Raw genomic sequence first — 16,400 nt, forward strand, 5'->3', positions numbered from 1 at the left:
ACTCCAGTCTTCAGTGTCACATGATCCTTCAGAAATCCTTCTGATATGCTGATTTGGTGCTCAAGAAACATGTCTCATTATTATCAATCAAAATAGTTGTGCTATTTATTTTGTGGAAACTGTGATACATTTGATGAATAAAAAGTTCAAAAGAACAGAATTTGTCTGAAATAGAAATAGTTTCTAACAATGTAATAGTCGTTACTGATAATTGATCTTTGCTGAATAAAAGTGTTAATTTGTTTATATTTTTTTTATCTTACTGACTTTTGAATGGTAGTGGAAATATGTGCAATATGGGTGTGTTGTAAGCCAGAGTCACACATTCATTTCCCATTTGAGCACATCAGTGCACTACATCTGGCCTATTTCTCTTTATGTTTTCCTGGTTTCATCACCATCTCTACATCTTTCTCTCTCTCTCCTCTTACTCATGCTCATGCTGTTCAGTGTCTTCTTTTTGCAAAGCTCTGTCATAGATGGCGGCACAAATCTGCCTCTCTCATCCGCAGTCTAAGCTTTCAGGATGAGATTAGATCAGGTTTTGAAGAAATGACAGAAAACAAATCCAGTCAAGGTAGAACCGGTCACTGTGCCTATTGCTTTGATCCGGTCCGAGATGATGGCTAGGTTTTTTTTAGTTTAATGCATTGAAGAGGATGATAATGTTATATGATTTTGGCAAGAGAGGCCATTGCCGTCTGGGAGATTCAGCTGGCTGACACACACACGCTGCAAAACACAAACACACAGAGAGGCAAATTACCAGGGAAATTAGGGGCAATTCTGGGCCCTAACCACTTAACCCAAAGCCAATGAAAGAGAGGGAGTGAGAGATGAAGAGAGGGAGGCCTGAACCTGCTGTCCATGATGAAACAAGCCAGTGGAATTTAATTTCCCTCCGGTCAAGAGATGCCAATAAACACTATTGAATCCTGTTCCTGCCCTGACATGATAGGAATTTAATTTGAGACCCACAGGGATCTCTCTCTCTCTCTGTCTGCTGCTCTGGAACACTGCCCCTCTCTCTGTTCTGGATGTTTGCACGGGCAGAGAAAGAAGGAGAGAAAATGATTGAAATTCCTAGTCCGCATCCGGGAACACACGCACACACACACAGGTTGGAAGGCATCTCACAACACTTCCCTACAGACACGTGCACGCTTGCATAGAAACTGCAGTGATGCAGCCTTGTTCAAAGTTGCAAAAACATTTTTTCCCTGATATGATCTTGCGGCAAAAGTACAAGGTAAAAAGAAGATGCCCTGCACAAGATACCAAACAAAGTGACCACCTATATTTTTATTTGTTTTTCAAGAGGGCACCAGAGGAAGTCCTGGTTCACTCTGTGCCCTAGTTGAGTTATGACTCAAGGAAAAAAGTAACTATACGCACTGTACTCTGGCCGATGCTAAAGTTCTAACATTTGGTATAAATGAATTAAAAATGAAAAACTAACAACTAAAATGAATCATTCATAGTGAATTTAAGCATAATGTACTGTATGAAAAATCTATATTAATTTTGAGTTAATATTTTAGTTTTTATGCTCACCAAGGCTTATTTTTTTTAAATAATCAAAAAAACTGTAAAAACAGTAATATTGTGTAATGTTATTACAATTTCTAAAATAAGTTTTCTATTTGAATTTCTTTTTTACAATGTAATTAATTAATGTCACATTCTTTAGAAATCATTCTAATATGTTGAAAACAGTTGTGCTGCTTAATATTGGTTTGGAATATGTCATACATTATTTTAGGATTCTTTGATGAATAGAAAGTTCAAAAGAACATATTTGAAATATGAATCTTTTGTAACATTATGAATGTCTTTAGTGTCACTATTGGTCAATTTAATGTGTCTTTGCGGAATAAAACAATTAATTTAAAAAAATCTTTCTGAGCCGAAACTTGGGGATAGTTATATAATGAAAAATGTCCTTCACACGTTAGGCTAATGATATAGATTTAGTTTCAGCTGGGTTTGAATGGGCATTATGATTCTGTGGTCGCCCAAATCTGGAAGAAGATGCCGATGGGGGATCGCTGTGAACCAGGGGAGAGTGTTTCATCGGAAGGAAGTTCCTGCTGTTTAACAGTAGGAGAGTGGAGACTGGACGTCCATTAGACACAGGAAATGTCCCTTGATCTAGACACACAGGCCTGTCTGTCTGTATATAACCAATCTGGCCTTGTGAAAGATATTGTAAAGTGTTATTCATTAACTGGGACTTTGCTCGCTCTGAAGAATTCTTTTCACATATTCTTTGAAAAGCATATAACTGATGTAAAATTTTCTTGTCAAAGATTTTAAAAACGCCTTTTTGATTATCTCTTCTTTCTGAACACATAACATTAGAGTAAAGATAAAACTTATTGGCTTATGAAAATGTGTCTCTTTTTTAATACACATTGAATACATGAAACAAACGGCACAAGCTCAGTGCCAGAAAAAAATAGGAGAGGTAGGAGAAAAAGAGCGAGAGACATTATTGTTTAATTACAACGGAACTGACATGGAAAACAGAACAAATCTAAAAAGTGCTCGGTAATATTTCTGTCCAGGTGTTTGCTCTTGGGTCTGAGGGAGAGAAAGCGAACCTGTTTTAGGCTAATGGGTGAACCGCGAAACCTGGCGCTCTGTTCGCTGTCAACCTGTGTTTACTGTGCTGAATGTGAGAGCTGTTAAGGTCAGTGAGCAGGCAGAGAAAAGCTTCTTTCTGTAACAGAGGATTAAACTTGTTTTATGGATGTGTGTCACCTTGTTCTCTTCTCCTCTACAAAGGTTGGACATTAAAGCTTTGAACCTCCCCTTCTCCGTCCGTTCAACTCACGACACCCATAATTAGACCTTCAGCTCCGCCTCTGTCCGCCCTCACATCTCTCCACACGTGTTCTATTCCATATTCACTTATTCAGAAGTGGCTTTTATCGCACTTTTATTATAGGCTCTTAGCGATCAATGTAGTTGGCACCTGTGAATGGCATTCTGGGAAATGCTCAAAAAAGAGGCACATTTCGTAGTAATGTGAGATCTCCCGCTGTAGCATTGTGTTAACTCCGGGCACTGATGAATGTAGAAGTAATGTTATTATAGGGCTTTTCAAGTTGGAGAGCAGAAATAATGTTTTTTAAAGCCAAGCGGGGAAGTTCACAGATCTGGGAGAAGCACACAGAGTCAGACGCTTAAGGAGAATTCTGAGAATGAGCGAGGCAGCATGAGTTCAGGCTGTCTCACACACCTACACGTGAGCATCTCTGCAGGGGTCACATGCTTATGAGAGCCGCAGTCATCCATACTAGTAATCATACAATGCTATATTACTATTGAAAATTATTGTTCTGTGCATGTGAAGCCTGGTTCAAAATTTGCAGGCAGAATTGGGTTGAATAAAATAAAACTTTACTGACATGTTTTTTTTGTTTGTTTGTTTTTAATTGCAAATAGATTTTTGCACCTTTTTTAAAAATATATAAAAAACAAATTACAAAATGGTTTAACTTTTTTTTTTTTGTCTTTCATTGTCATAGCTCTAAAACTGTATCATGTAGCAACACTTTTTTTTTTTTTGCCATCCAGCTACCAAGTAATAAGATAACGATCAAAATCTAACCACATTTTAGGGTCAAATTTGTAACTATGAGTGAGCTAAATCTGACAAAACTTCCCTGTGGAAGGTACTCCTATGTAAAAACGCAGATAGTTTTTGTTAGGGTTAGAGTGTGGGTTAGGTTATAGTATTTATAACTAGCTGTATAAAAAAATGACTATGGAATGTCCCCATTTAGATAGCTTAGGAAATACCCTGTGTGTGTGCGTGTGTGCCTTTAATGTAATTCTTTAAAACATAAAGTCAGTTGTTTGTCAATTGAAAAGGCACGATTAGCTTCCAAACAAGTAAAATAATAGATCACATTCCTTTTTCAAACTGCGGTATGAATGAAATGAGATCGAAACAGAGTAAAAGAAAGAATGAGAGACTAAATGACTGAGATTGCACATTTAAATTGCTTACATTTGTAAGGGAGAGTGTTTTGTAGCTCCCCAGACAGCAGCATTAAGAAGATAACCTACATAATGCTCCATCAATTTATTTGCATGTGCTGTTACAAAACACTTGCTTTTGCAATAGTAGATTCAACAGTAAAACAGACACATTTAGTGTTATGGCATGCATACACGGACACTTTTAACATATATCACACTACTACTGATACATACTGGGTGCTACTTTCAAACATTTTACAGAACAGTGTGGATTCTGAGGTGTCGCAAGGTCTTTTGGGACAGGATCAAGGTGTACGTATTAGAATTAAGATTTTGACTGCAAAATCAAACTTGAGGCAACTTTACACTTTTTTCTTTTTTATTTGTTTTCACTCTTGCTGTTGAAAGTAAGGCCCCGTTTACATGTACATGGTTTTTAAAAAAAACGGAGACATTTCCCTTCGTTTGTGTCCTTCGTTTATACGCAAGCGGAAAATTTACCTCTGAAAACGATTCTTTCTAAAAACTCCGTCTGGCCAGAGAGGAGATTTTGGTAAACTTTGTTTGCACATTTACATGTAAACTGAGAAAAATAGAGTTTTAGGCAGCCAACGTCACAGTATGTGACTTTTTGCGGGATTCTGATTGGCTAACGTGGGCTTGAGCTTCTCGTTACACTGCCACCTACAGGTTTGGCCGTTACACTGCCACCTACAGGTTTGGCCGTTACACTGCCACCTACAGGTTTGGCATGCCCTTGACGGCATATAAAACGGGTTCGTGTAAACGAACACTTTTCTGAAAACTGACAGGTGTGCACAATTTTATTTTTGAAAACGGAGAGAGGTGAAATGTCCGTTTATGAAAATAGCCGGCCACGTGTAAACGTAGCCTAAGTAATGTCATTGAAATGTTTGTGGCAGAGGGCAGGTGATTGCCAGATAACTCAGCCAATGTTCTGCCTTTTGTGGGTGGTGAGTAAGTGCAAAACATGTGTAACTAATTCTGATGCAAAACGCATCCAAAAGCAATTAAGAGTTAACATCTGTTGTTTTGAGTCTCAGGGTTGGGGCGCGTGTTAAAATGACAGATGTACAGAGTGGCTCTTCCCAGCTCTCCCGCTGTATCGTTTCACTCTGCCACATATCTGAGACTAAATTTAGGGTTACGTTTTAAAGGGGGGTTGTGGGGGTGATGAATTTTGGAAATGAGTTGTAAAGCCCTGGGGGACCATATCATTTGTAGGGATGTAAAACAAAACAACATATTTTAAAAATCGACTTGTTGGTGTGTTGCCTGAATACTGCAAGCTGGTTCACCAAACCATGACTGGACACATTTTTAGGGGGTTTTAGGTAAGAAACATTTGTTTAAAACAGCTACGTGGAACGCAACAGAATGCAGGATACATTTTCTAAAGTTAAAATTGACACACCATCTCAAAAACATGGCAGCAGCTAATTTTCAGCAGCCATTACTCTTACTATTTCTCAATACCACTTCTGTCACATGATCCTTGAGAAATCAATCTAATATGCTGATTTGGTGATCAAGAACCATTTCCTATTATTATCAATGTTGGAATTGTAATATGGACTCATGCACTTTCTTTAAAGCTAGCTGCTTTAAAATTATGTGTAGCTGCTTTAAAATGATGTGTATTGTGAAAAGCGCTATACAAAGAAACGTGTATTGAATTTAATTGAAAAACAGTTGTGGAAACCAAAATACATTTTCAGGATTCTTTGATGAATAGAAAGTTCAAAAGAACAGCATTTATTTTAAATATATATTTTTAAACTTTTTACTCGTCTTTACTGTCACTTTTGATCAATTCACTGCATCCAAAATTAAAGGTGAACTATGCAGTTTTTTTTACCTTAACTGAACATCTTCGGAGTCATTGGAATGGTTATATTACTTCTTTCGGGTTGAATCTATATCTAATATCTATTCCGAAGCTGTATGGGGAGCTCTATAGAGAAAGGGTCCTGGGTTATGACCTTAAACTGACCCACTCCTCGCAGGGCTAGTAACCCGCTTGGTTTTACCAAATTACTTCGAAAGTCACAAATGAAGTACCCATTCCGGGCAACAAACCGCTTTTGCCGCGTCGCTGCGCGATCCCATCGCGTATGAAGGGGCAGCCACCTGTCCCTGATTATGCAGCGCCAAAGCAAGACAAAACAAGCACCATCAACACAGCCGAGCAGCATCAATTCTCTCATCGCAAACCAACCATCATTAGTACCTACAACGTCCGCACTCTGCGAAAAATAGAAAAGAGAGGCAGCCAAGAAACACCAACATTTGATCAATCTGATCGGTTCCATCAGCTTATTCATGGGTGTGAAGAGAAAGGAATTGACATCGTAGCCATACAGGAGCATCGACTACCAGCGGCCAATGGCATAAACACCTATATCGAAATCTACAACAACAAAGAATGGAGATTCGACTACTGCTCAGCCTCAAAAACAACCCAAGGCAATCACGTCGGAGGAATAGGGCTCCTCATGAGCAGCAAAGCCGCTAAATCCATGACAGCAACAACTAAAGTGTCTGAGCGGATAATGACAGCAACATTTGCCGGCAACCCTATAACAACAGTCATTGTAATCTATGCCCCGACAGAAGAAAAACCAAAGACAGAGAAAGACAACTTCTATAACCAGCTCATCAAATGTGCACAAGACACACCACCACACAACATGCTCATCATTGCAGGCGACTTCAATGCAAGAATTGGAGAAGACAGTCATCAGTCAAACTCAAGAGTTATAGCCAAACATGTTCTGCACAAAGCAACAAATGACAATGGAAGTAGACTAGTTGAGTTCTGTGAAGCAACAAACACAAGGCCAACACAGCCCAGATTCCCTCATCCAAAATCCAGAATCTGGACGTGGCAACCAGATGCCAACAGAAACGCAAAAGACAGGAAAAACAGAGCTCAACTAGATCACATACTCATCAACAGCAAATGGATTAACTCGGTGAAGAACGTAAGAGCGTACGACACAATCAATCTAGGGTCGGACCACAGAATAGTAAGTGCAGAGATCAAGATCAGCCTGAGAGCGCCGAGAAAGAACAAGAATAAGCGCATCAAGTTCGACTGGAGAAAGCTTAAAGACAACGAGGAGCTACAAGCACAATACACCATCACTATCCAAAATCGCTACAACGCTCTTAGGAGAGAAGACCACGATGATATGCAGCAAAAATACGATAGATTCATTACAGCCATCGAAGAAGCCGCAAAGAGCACGGTCGGCCCAGTCAAGAAAAAAGCACCAAAGAACTGGGTTTCGAGTGAAACAATCAAACTTCTCAAAGCACGAAACAAATCCAAGAGAAATAGGAGTGCGAACATGAAACAGCTCAGTCAAGATCTGCTTGACTCATACGAGCAGGACAGAATCAACTACTTGGAAGAAAAACTACAGCGACTTAAAGAAGCAGCAAAAGCAAACAAACTAAGAACAACTTGGGAGATTGTCCGAGAGATCAGCGGCAAGACTAAGTCGACAAACAAACACAAGATGAAAAAAGCAGACGGTAAAGACATCAACTCAACACAAGAACTGCTAAAGGAGTGGCAACAATACTTTAAAACACTGTTAAATAGTAACATAATCACTGACGACTTGCCAATCAAACCAGCTGTTCAGGATCTTGACATCAACACAAGCCCATTCACTTTCCTAGAGATAAAGAGCGCAATTGAAGACCTAAGGAGTGGCAAATCACCTGGCTGCGACTATGCAATCACACCGGAGGCACTAAAATATGGAGGAGACTATGTCGCCGATTTCATCTGTAACATCTGCAACGATGTATACGGTCAAGAAAAAGCACCAGAACAGTTCACCACAAATCTGATAGTACCACTGCCCAAAAAAGGAGACCTCACCCTAATGAGCAACTACAGGGGGATCAGCTTAATGTCGGTCACCGCCAAAGTATACAACAAAGTCCTTCTTTACCGAATAAGAGACCCGATCGATAAGATTCTACGTGCCAATCAAGCTGGCTTCAGAAGAGGGAGAGGATGTACAGAACAAGTTCACATCCTGCGTAGGATAATCGAAGGCTTTCAAGACAAGAAACTTGATTATTACATCACCTTTGTCGATTTTAAGAAGGCATTCGATTCCATCAAGAGATCAACCATGTTTGACATATTACGACATTATGGGATCCCGGACAAAATAGTAAGTGCGATCCGCACTCTCTACAACAAGTCAAAGAGTCATGTACTAATAGAAGGGAAGCTGTCAGACCACTTTGACATTACAACAGGCGTCTTACAAGGTGACACCCTAGCTCCCTTCCTATTTATAATCGTTATAGACTATGTATTAACACGAACTGAAGAAGAGCACGCAAAGAACACATCATCGCATGGAATCATAACACATTTAAAAGAATCCAGCAGGAATCCAGAAGTATCACTATTTGACCTGGATTTCGCTGACGACATTGCCCTGCTTGAAAACACCCTGGATAGAGCACAGGAACAACTCACAACAACAGCAAAGTGGGCCAGGAGAGTAGGCCTCCAAGTTAATATAAGCAAAACAGAAGCAATGAGTAACCAAGAACACACCAGTCTAGACATGGCAACACACAGTCATCAGCACATAGAGCTTGATGGACAGACCATCAAATGGACAAAGAACTTTAAATATCTTGGTTCTCATATCACATCTAGCGAATCTGATGTCAAAATCCGAAGAGGTCAAGCATGGGGGGCCTTCTGGAAGATGAAGAACGTATTCCAGTCAAGAACTATACCAATTACACTCAAGATAAATATATTCGAATCTGCGTGTGTCTCAATCCTGCTCTATGGCTGCGAGAGCTGGATCCTTAGCAGCAAACTTAGAGACCAACTCAACAGCTTTGCTACAAACTGTTACAGAATCATGCTTGGCATAAAACGTCTGGACAAGAAAAGCAATAAAGAGGTTTATGAAAGAGTCGGCCGCAACCAACTTGTCCTTCAAGTACAACAGAGGCAGCTAAGATTCGTCGGACACTCCCTAAGAAGACATGAGAGTGACCTGATCAACAAGTACGTCTTGTACGCGCCACAACAGCGGCATGGCAAAAGAAGTCAAGGTAGAGCTCGAAAGCTATACCACCAATACATCGGCGAACTAATAAACAAGGACGTACCAGCAACAATGAGCGAACTACGAAAAGTTGCCAAAAATCGTATGGAATGGACAAAATTAGTGACCGACTGTCAACCTACCCTGTTTACAGCCGATTGATGATGATGATGATAGAGAAACCTCAGAGCAAAAAGCGAGAATACAGCGAAGAAATTCCCGAAACTGCTTAGGCCTGCTTTAATAATGTCTAATTTCTAAAAAGTGACCCCAAACCTCTAAAAAGTGACCCGAAACCTCTAAAAAGTGACCCCAAACTTGTGAAAGGTATTATTTTAGTGCTTGTGTTTTTATGGCCGTGTTGTGATTTATCCGTTAGAGTTTGTACATAAGGACGTAAACTGCAAGGTATTCAATATAGTACTCATTTATTGATTTATTGACCTCAAATTCTCTTTTCAAAGTCCACCATGATGTTTTTTTACTTTGACATCTCACACTGTCTCTGCCCACGGATAAAAACTATAGGAAAGAGTTTTTCAAAGTCCCCGATGGCCTATTAACTGCACCACATCCACCTCATTCATGATCTGCTCCCACACGCTGCAGGGCCGTGTGATGCAGAGGCCCTCTGGCCAATAATTAAGGCACATAATCAGTATTATTGTCACAATTACTTCAACTTTCTCTATGTAGAAACTTGTTAACGAGCTTTATAAAATTTTCAAGCGCGCTATGCTTCATGGGAACTATCCTTTTATAAGAGCGTCCTTGATCAGACACAGTGACCTTTTCCCACCTTGTTTTCCTGTAGTCAATGTTGAGCTATGCTGTCTGTGTGTCATAATGGGAAAGCTCTGGTAATGATGCTCCAGAGAGATCTACTTTGCTTATGGGTGTCTGTGTGCCGGAGCAGTCTGCACAGTGTGTTTGTATGGTTGATGTCGGTCCCTGAGGTCTGTATAAGCAGACTTTTGATACTGAATTAATCGCAGGAGCCTTTGAAGTTACCAGGTAGCTGAATCTCATGTGAAGTGCAACAAAGAAAGAGATGCCATCCCTAGAGGAAGAGTTTAGGTCTGTACGGTGTGTGTGTGTGTGTGTGTGGTCCTGCAAACCCTGCGTTATGGGGACAAAATGGCAATATCCAAAATCTTTGTGGGGACATTTTTTGGTCCCCATGAGAAAAACAGCTTATAAATCATGCAGGGCTATAAATCAAGGCTATGTTCAAACTTCCAGCAAAAATCTGATTTTTTGCATTTCCAGATTTTATCCAGATGGGTTTTTGAAAATCTGGACAGCAAAAAACTAAACCAATCACTGTGTGTGTGTGTGTGTGTGTGTGTGTGTGTGTGTGTGTGTGTGTGTGTGTGTGTGTGTGTGTGTGTGTGTGTGTGTGTGTGTGTGTGTGTGTGTGTGTGTGTGTGTGTGTGTGTGTGTGTGTGTGTGTGTGTGTGTGTGTGTGTGTGTGTGTGTGTGTGTGTGTGTGTGTGTGTGTGTGTGTGTGTGTGTGTGTGTGTGTTTGCACTCCTGAGCATGTTATTAGTGAATGTTACATGATGATCTATCAATCTCATATCTGAACAACTTTAATAATTGCCGAAACTGAAGAGTTGAAGGTGTACAGTATGTGTTTGTAAATGTGCATGTGTTGTATATTAAGTTGTATATTGAGACGTTAATGTTTTTAATGGTTCACAAATATTTCTGGACATATTTGATTTAAAAAAGAATAGAAGAGAGTGACATTCACAGAAAATGATGGATAAATGTGTAATATAAAAAAATGATGTATTTCAAGGCTCACGCTGTGTTTCTCCTGTGTTAAAATGACTTTAAAGTGTTAAGAACAGTTAGTTAGTTCTAATCATTATCACAGCGAGCAGTTCAGTTTGTTAATTCGTCCTGCAACTAATATGAACCCAATGACCGTGTCGTCATAGTTACCCTGCTATGCTAACATTCAAGCATCTTTTTAGGAATGTTGTGGTGCGAAACTTGCAATTACGGCTATTCAAACTATTCTGTGATGGTTTGGTTTCATCAGGTAATTTTAGCCTATAAGGGACAGTCTTGATGTTTAAATTTAGCTAAGCTAAGACAACCTCTAAAACAAATGTCAAAATTATTTTATGTACCAATCATATACAATTATTTACTTTGTGGATTTAAACAATCAGTTAAATCCTTTATTATTTTTTTAAAAGGACTGTGTAATTGTCAAGTGTCTAATTCTCTCTCTCTCTCTCTCTCTCTCTCTCTCTCTCTCTCTCTCTCTCTCTCTCTCTCTCTCTCTCTCTCTCTCTCTCTCTCTCTCTCTCTCTCTCTCTCTCTCTCTCTCTCTCTCTCTCTCTCTCTCTCTCTCTCTCTCTCTCTCTCTCTATTTTAGGACTATGCTAAGAAAGAGAAAGCCATTGCTAAAGCCCTGGGGGATTCCAAGGCTAACTTCTATTGTGAACTATGCGACAAGCAGTACCATAAACATCAGGAGTTTGACAACCACATCAACTCGTATGACCACGCACATAAACAGGTAAACTCGAACAGCAGGTGGACGAGCTCATTAAATGGAGAAGCAGGAAGAATGCAGAAATGAAAGAATATTTGGAACAGTGATTCAACTGTTTCCCTACAGTATACAGTATAAAGCCATTACTACCTTGAGCAAAGTGTCTCTGTATATGCATAGAAACGTACTTGGTTAAACACTGCTTGACCATTGTTTGTTTTTGTTGAAGTAGTTTAAGTTTTTGTTTTCCCAAATAGTCAGATTATTCTTACTAACATATATAATGTTGATAACTAAAGCTTAATTTACTTAATTTGTCATGCTGGCACAGGGATGAGGAGAGGCAAGGATCTATAAATACAAAAACAAAGATATTCCAAACAGATGAGGCAGGTGAAGAAAAACAATTACTGTTTTTACTGTATTTTTGATCAAATAAATGCAGCCTTGGTGAGTTAAAACATCTTGATACTTTATTTAGTCAGCACTTTCATTAAAATAATAAGCAAAAAAGAAAAGGGAGAAGAAAAACCAAAAATCTGCTAAGTAAATAGCAGGGTGGATTGATAGGAGGAGTAGATGAAGTAAGGAGGAGGAGAGAACTGAGGATGTGCTGACTGGTGCCAGGATCTCAGACTGCCCATCTGTGTGGCATCTGAGATTAAACATGTTCCCTGGCATTTCGAGCAGCAGAAAACACTGTATGTGCAGCGCTAATTCTGGGCCATCATCATCCTGGGTGCTTCTAACAAACTGGGCTTCTGACAATGAACAGCCCACAGACTGATTAAACTGTCTTCATCCAACAACTTCACATGTCTTAACCAACATAAGCCAAATACTGCAAATACTGCAAAAACTTTAAACTTACAAAGCTACACTCTAATTAAACATTTAGGTAACGCTTTAGATTACAGCCCGGAAATTACTGCGTAATTAACGCGATTTTACAGTGTAACTTTTGGTAATTATAGTGTACCTATAAAGTACTTACATGTAAGTATAAGGGAATAATATGTAAAGTTTGGGGAACAAAGCAACCAGGAGAATAAAAAAAACTATTTATACTGTAAGTATTATAGAACTAAGGGGTACTTATTCTGCCATTATGATACAACAATATTACATTTGGGAGCAATTTAGCAAGAACATATAGGCCTACTGCGTACCTTTTTGTAATATTGGTGTACCAATACATATAGGCTTTTAAAAAAATTACAGGGTACATATCTATGCATTTATACAGTAGTATTCTTAACAAAAGTGCACTGAAAACTAAAACAATTGCAACTTTTGCTTAAATATTGGGGAAAGATACTCTTGTTTCATGTGGTGCTTGTTACCCTCTTGTTCCATGTAGTTACAGGGTAAGTACAATTAAAATACATACACACAATCTAATATCACTGACTTTGAAACCTTTATTTGAAAAACACCTTCTTTCAAAACAGATTTACAATACTTTTTTTTTCATTTAAAACTGCTTTTTTTACAAAAAGTATTGACAAAAAGTAGAACGTTTTGTCCCCGCTTTTTTCTCTTGCTTGGCTTCTTGCTTCTGTTCCTCTTCTTTTTCTTTCTTTCCACTGATGAATCTGAAGAAGAAATCATGTCTCTTGCTATTCTGTATTGTGTATTAAAATAAAATGCAGTACTCCCAGAAATAATGTTCTCACCATTTACTCATCTTTAAACCTCATGCCATCCAGGATGTATACGACTTTCCGTCTTTAGATTAACACAAATTAAGGTTTTTAGAAAAATATAACAAAAACATCTCTGGGATAATGCAAGCTCATGTGTTCCTAAAAGTTGTTAGCATCAAACACCACATACTGCAATAACTGTAATAATCCATACGACCCCAATGCAAGGCAAGGCAAGGCAAGGCAAGTTTATTTACATAGCACATTTCATACACAGTGGTAATTCAAAGTGCTTTACATAGAAGAAATGCCATCCATCAATGTCTTCTGAAGTGAAACAATAGGTTTTTGTAAGAAAAATTACAATATTTTATACTTTTTAAACTGTAGACTATCGCTTAAGGGTGCGTTCACACCGGACGCGAATAGCGCGTCAGGCGCGAGTGATTTCAATGTTAAGTCAATGCAAAGACGCGTTACGCAAGTCAATGCGTGTAACGCGTCTTTGCATTGACTTAACATTAAAATCACTCGCGCCTGACGCGCTATTCGCGTCCGGTGTGTAGGGACCGTCAGACCAACTGTAAAAAGTTTTTTTTAATGTTTTTTTTATTTATTTTTTATTTTTTTATTGCAATAGTTTTAGTTGCCTTGAAACATGTAAGACCAAACTTAATCATCTGCACTTTTGCTATAAATGTGTATAAATGCATAGATATGTACCCTGTAATTTTAAAAAAAGCCTTTACAGTATGTATTGGTACACAATTATTACAAAAAGGTACGCAGTGTATGTTCTCCCTAAATTGCTCCCAAATGTAAGATTGTTGTATCATAATAGTAGAATAAGTACCCTTTAGTTCTATAATATTTTTTAAATTTTCCTGGTTGTTACCCCCTTTATTCCCTAAACTTGACATATTGTTCCCTTATACTTACATGCAAGTACTTTATAGGTACACTGTAATTACCGAAAGTTACGCTGTAAATTCGTCTTAATTACACAGTACTTTCCGGGCTGTAATCTAAAGCGTTAACAAACATTTCATATGTACAATTACATGAAAGCCAATGCAAAACAGAGGGAGAGTCTGGAGAGAGATACAGAAAGAGGGAAAGAGAGATGTGACTCATTGTCAACTCACCGCTGAGTGACAGTTATATACCAAAAGCATTCAGAGAGAGAGGGAGGAAAGTAATTACACATGTTGTTGCGATGGATTTCATCTCCGTGCAAACATGGCCTCGATCAAACCACAGATGACTGCACACTTGTTCATCGTGCAGATGTGTCTGTTCCTGTTAGTCAAAGTCAATGAGTCAGAGATGAATGATGCCAGCTCAGCACGAACATCCGTAATATTCCATAATCAATCATGAGATTTTCAGCCGAGTGTTTCACATCAGTACTTTGTCACAGAGAAATTAGCATGGCATTCTTGTTTCTGTTTAATTAATTGTGACCAAACGCTTTTTTTTTCTTGTGTAAAATGTTGAGATTACTCATCTTTGTGGAAAATGTAATAAATACTGCTATTTTATGACAGATACCGCAGTAATACATCATTATGTCTGAATTGTAATAGATTCATTTGTAAATTTGAGCTGTGTCCTAATAGTTAGACAAACTAACTGTGATGGTATAAAATATGCATGTTGTGAGTTTGACCGTTTTAGGCAGTTTGGTGTTACCCCAAGCCATCCGTGCTCCCTGGTCCTACAATCCAACCCAAATAATTCCCAGTCACTTAGTGGGCCCTATCTTGCACCCAGCGCAATTGACTTTGAACACCGACGCATGTATCATTCCTATTTTGCACCCGCGCACAGCGGACTTTTCCCTCCACAGACGCACATCGGTAAATTAGGAAATGAACTTGCGCTCGCGGGGGCGGTTCAGCGCAAAGAGAAGGCGTGTTCCGGCGCAAAACTCCCCTGGTGCTATTTTCCAGTTTTAGAAAGCAATTGCACCACTGACCAGGAAAAAAACCGTCTAAAGACAGTGGCGCGTTGCGCGTTAGTGATATGGTATTTTAAGGGCGCGTGCTTGGCCATAATGTAGCGTGTTAACGCGCATCCACTTTGATTCTCTAATAATTATAAACAGACGCAGCAGTTTTCATTTTTGCAAATCATACATTATTACAAGGAAAAATATTAACACACGAGGGAAATCATTGTTGTGTCCGTGAAGATGTGAAAAAGATCTATCTAGATTAGGCTACACATTTACCCAAATTATACGCCTGTTTAACCGAAGTTAATTTGGGTGGGTTTCTCCCATCATCCCCAATGTCACTTCTCTGTGTTTTACGGCCCTGACGAGAACGTCGGTTTCCTCGGCTGTGAACCGCTCCTGGCCTGCGCTGGCAAATCCGCCGTTATAATAGCGATCCGCCATGGAACAAGCGCGCCTGCTCTTAAAGGGAATGTGAGAGGATGCTCTGATTGGTTTATTTCACGTTACGCCCAAACCACACCTATGAATAATGAAGCTACTTCAGACCAACCCATTTTACATTTGCGCCAGGCGCAAGAGTCATTTATCCCGCCGGGAAAATAGCAACAGCGCCAAAGTTACTTGCGCTTTGACACTTGCGTTTCAGATCGTTAAAATAGGGCCCAGTGTGTGTGTGTGTGTGTGTGTGTGTGTGTGTGTGTGTGTGTGTGTGTGTGTGTGTGTGTGTGTGTGTGTGTGTGTGTGTGTGTGTGTGTGTGTGTGTGTGTGTGTGTGTGTGTGTGTGTGTGTGTGTGTGTGTGCTGTATGCATTGACTTGCACCAAACATGGATGAGAGGTTTGATTTAATTAATCTTTAAGAGCCACAAAACCTTTCCTAGAGAGCTATGCAAATCAACCAGCTGTCCTCACTTCAATAAAAAGAGAAGGGAAAGGAAGAGGTGAGGCATGAGACGGCATTTACAGCCAGCGTAAAGAACGAGAGAAGAAAAGACATGGAATTAACCCTCATGTTGTGTTTAGGGGTCTAAAAGATCCGAAGGCAATTTAATAGCTTCAGTGTTATTAAAGTGTTATAAAATCTTACATTACTTTTGGGTTTGTAGGGTGAGAGCCTACTGTATATATAAAACATGAATACGTTCAAGGAATTTTAAATGCTAAGATTCTGTGA

General features: G+C 39.3%; 1 protein-coding gene across 1 annotated transcript in view; it reads left to right on the plus strand.

The window, feature by feature from the left end:
- znf804b (zinc finger protein 804B) overlaps nt 1-16,400 on the plus strand; it is a 103,636-nt gene that overhangs the window by 70,114 nt on the left and 17,122 nt on the right. Inside the window, exon 2 of the mRNA XM_079626303.1 lies at nt 11,503-11,646. Within this exon, the coding sequence (XP_079482429.1) occupies nt 11,503-11,646 (144 nt within the window). The remainder of the gene's footprint in view (nt 1-11,502; nt 11,647-16,400) is intronic.

This window comes from Phoxinus phoxinus, assembly GCF_949152265.1.
Source record: "Phoxinus phoxinus genome assembly, chromosome: 10".
Taxonomy (NCBI): domain Eukaryota; kingdom Metazoa; phylum Chordata; class Actinopteri; order Cypriniformes; family Leuciscidae; genus Phoxinus; species Phoxinus phoxinus.